The 2,204-nt window shown below is 47.2% G+C and overlaps 1 protein-coding gene across 1 annotated transcript; it reads right to left on the reverse strand.

Moving 5' to 3' along the window:
* Positions 1 to 1,152: 1,152 nt before the first annotated feature.
* On the reverse strand, positions 1,153 to 1,726 carry LOC136477336 (pectinesterase inhibitor 8-like). Its single transcript, XM_066475460.1, has one exon. The coding sequence runs from the start codon at positions 1,690 to 1,692 to the stop codon at positions 1,153 to 1,155; it is 540 nt and encodes a 179-aa protein (XP_066331557.1). The 5' UTR covers positions 1,693 to 1,726.
* Between the last annotated feature and the right edge of the window lie 478 nt (positions 1,727 to 2,204).

Genomic DNA, 2,204 nt, shown 5'->3' on the forward strand with positions numbered 1-2,204 from the left:
GACCCAATCCTTAGCCAGAAGGTGCGTCCGAGCGCACCTAAGGGGTATAGCCCCCAGGCGATCTTGGAGGGATCGATTGAGGGATCCTTTGGTCAGAAACTTCTCGCCTCAGGAGTTTAACACGCCCCTATGTTAGGTTCTCATCGGTTTGTAAACTATGTTTTTTTAAAATTTCATCCAAAATCATAACATCGTCTAATTTATTTTCTCCTGAAACTTCTCACGTGACAAAACAAGACTAGTCCGACGGCTCTAGTAAGGCCCACACTAATCATAGGAGGTTTTCTATTCGGCAAAGTTCTCGGTGCCGACTGGTTACGTCCCATTTTTTACGTGAAAAAACCTGCAAGGTCAGGCTCTCTAGACACGAAAGGCAGGTTGAGGTCGTGCCCGGCAAGATAAGTCTTTATTTTGGTCTAAACACGGCACATACAACGTCGGTATGTCTTTGTATCGTGCCGGCCTAAGCACGTCTCTTAAAATATTTTTGCTAGTTTTTTTTCACTCGTGATATAAAAAATATTTTTTGTATGTAATATTTTCATGAAAGCTTTAATAATTTTTTAATCTATTCAAAATTAGATGGGATGTAGTACAGTAAATATATGGAAATCATATTGTAGCACTATAGATGTCTCATTTTGGTGTTGTGCTAATCCAAACATAGTCCAAAATATGAGTCTGAGACATACAGCCCATGGTACCGAGATTCTTGCCATGGCACGCCCCTTGCCTTCGTGTCGTACCAGCACGGTTTAAATATTCCGTGACATACCGTGCTGTAGGCTATGCTAAAAGATCCTGCCACGATTGGTCCTCAAGTGGCACAACCGAAGTCATAGCTCTACTCAGTAGCATCTCCTTTAGGGCCTGTTCGGTTTGAGATGAACGTGGCCAGGAATCATTCCAGGTAATAAAAGCTTGTATAAATTAACTACCATTCCTGACTGGAATTTTTTCTGGTAGTCATTTCCTGTGAAACGAACGGGGCTTTATTTTGAACGCCTCTGTATTACAAGAAATCAAGGAAACAAGCCTAAACCAGGATTGTTATTGAAAGAAGTCACGCCCTTGTTCACTCTTCACAAATAGTACCGATTATTATTTGCTACGAGCCTAGTATACAAGACTGAAGAATGCACTCTGGTTGGATCACTTGATGAGGTCGGTGATGGCAATGCACAGCACCGCGATCAGCTCGGCGTACTCTCCGCGCCGTGCGAGCAGCGACGGGATCCTGGCCTCGGCGAAGACGGCGTCGCACCGTCGCGCCAACGCGATGCCCTCCACAGCCATCTCTTTCCCCGCCGCGTACTGACGCGCGTCGATCTCGTCGTGCGCCCCCGCGAACGCGAGCTCCATGTCGAAGTAGAGGCTGCGGCACTGCCCCAGCGCCGCCCTTGCCTTCGCGTCGTCCGCGCCCGTGCCCGGCGGCCTGGCCAGCAGCGCATCCACTTCGCGGACTGCGCCGCCGGCGTTGTTGACGCCGAGGTTGGCCGCCACCTTGGCCAGGCCCCAGGTGTCCGCGCCGGGGCTGTCGCGGTGCTTGCTCAGCTCAGACACGCAGAAGCCGTAGTCGATGCGGACGTCGATGGCGGCCGCCGCCTTGCACGTCGTCTCCACGGTAGCGTCGGCCGCGAGGAGCGTGGCGAGGGCCGCGGTGGCCACCAAGAGGGTCTTCCACGAACTCATCTTGCAGGTGGCGGTGGGACGACAGAGAGCTGCGGTGATAGTTCCTTGATTCACTGCAATCTGCTATGTGCAGCGCCGTGGGCGTCAGTTCTTATTGAGAATTGAGAGAGCGCGTGATACTCAGGAGTCAGGAATGCGAACGTATTGCGATGCGTTTTAGGCACTCATCAATTTCACATTATTGCATTAACTTCTTTAGCATCCTGCTTTTTGTCGCTTCTTTGTCTATTCCTAAGCATGGAAGGGTAGGGACAGATCAAAAGGTATATAAAAGTTGGAGGGCCTACAATTGGCATATGTGAAAAAGTTAAATGGCATATGCGTATCTATAATTCCAAATTATAAAAAAATTTGGCTTTTCTAGATGCATAATTTTTGTTATGCACTTAGATATATACTATGTCTAGATACATAGTAAAAATAATATATTTAGAAAAGCTAAAACGTCTTGTAATTTAAAACGAAAAAGTAATTTATATTTATATCTATACAAAGTATAATCATATGTCTTT

Source organism: Miscanthus floridulus, chromosome 8 (assembly GCF_019320115.1).
Source record: "Miscanthus floridulus cultivar M001 chromosome 8, ASM1932011v1, whole genome shotgun sequence".
Taxonomy (NCBI): Eukaryota; Viridiplantae; Streptophyta; class Magnoliopsida; order Poales; family Poaceae; genus Miscanthus; species Miscanthus floridulus.

Bases quoted from the DNA above. Each gene is read 5' to 3' on its own strand.
- LOC136477336 (XM_066475460.1), bottom strand. From the start codon at position 1,692: ATGAGTTCGTGGAAGACCCTCTTGGTGGCCACCGCGGCCCTCGCCACG.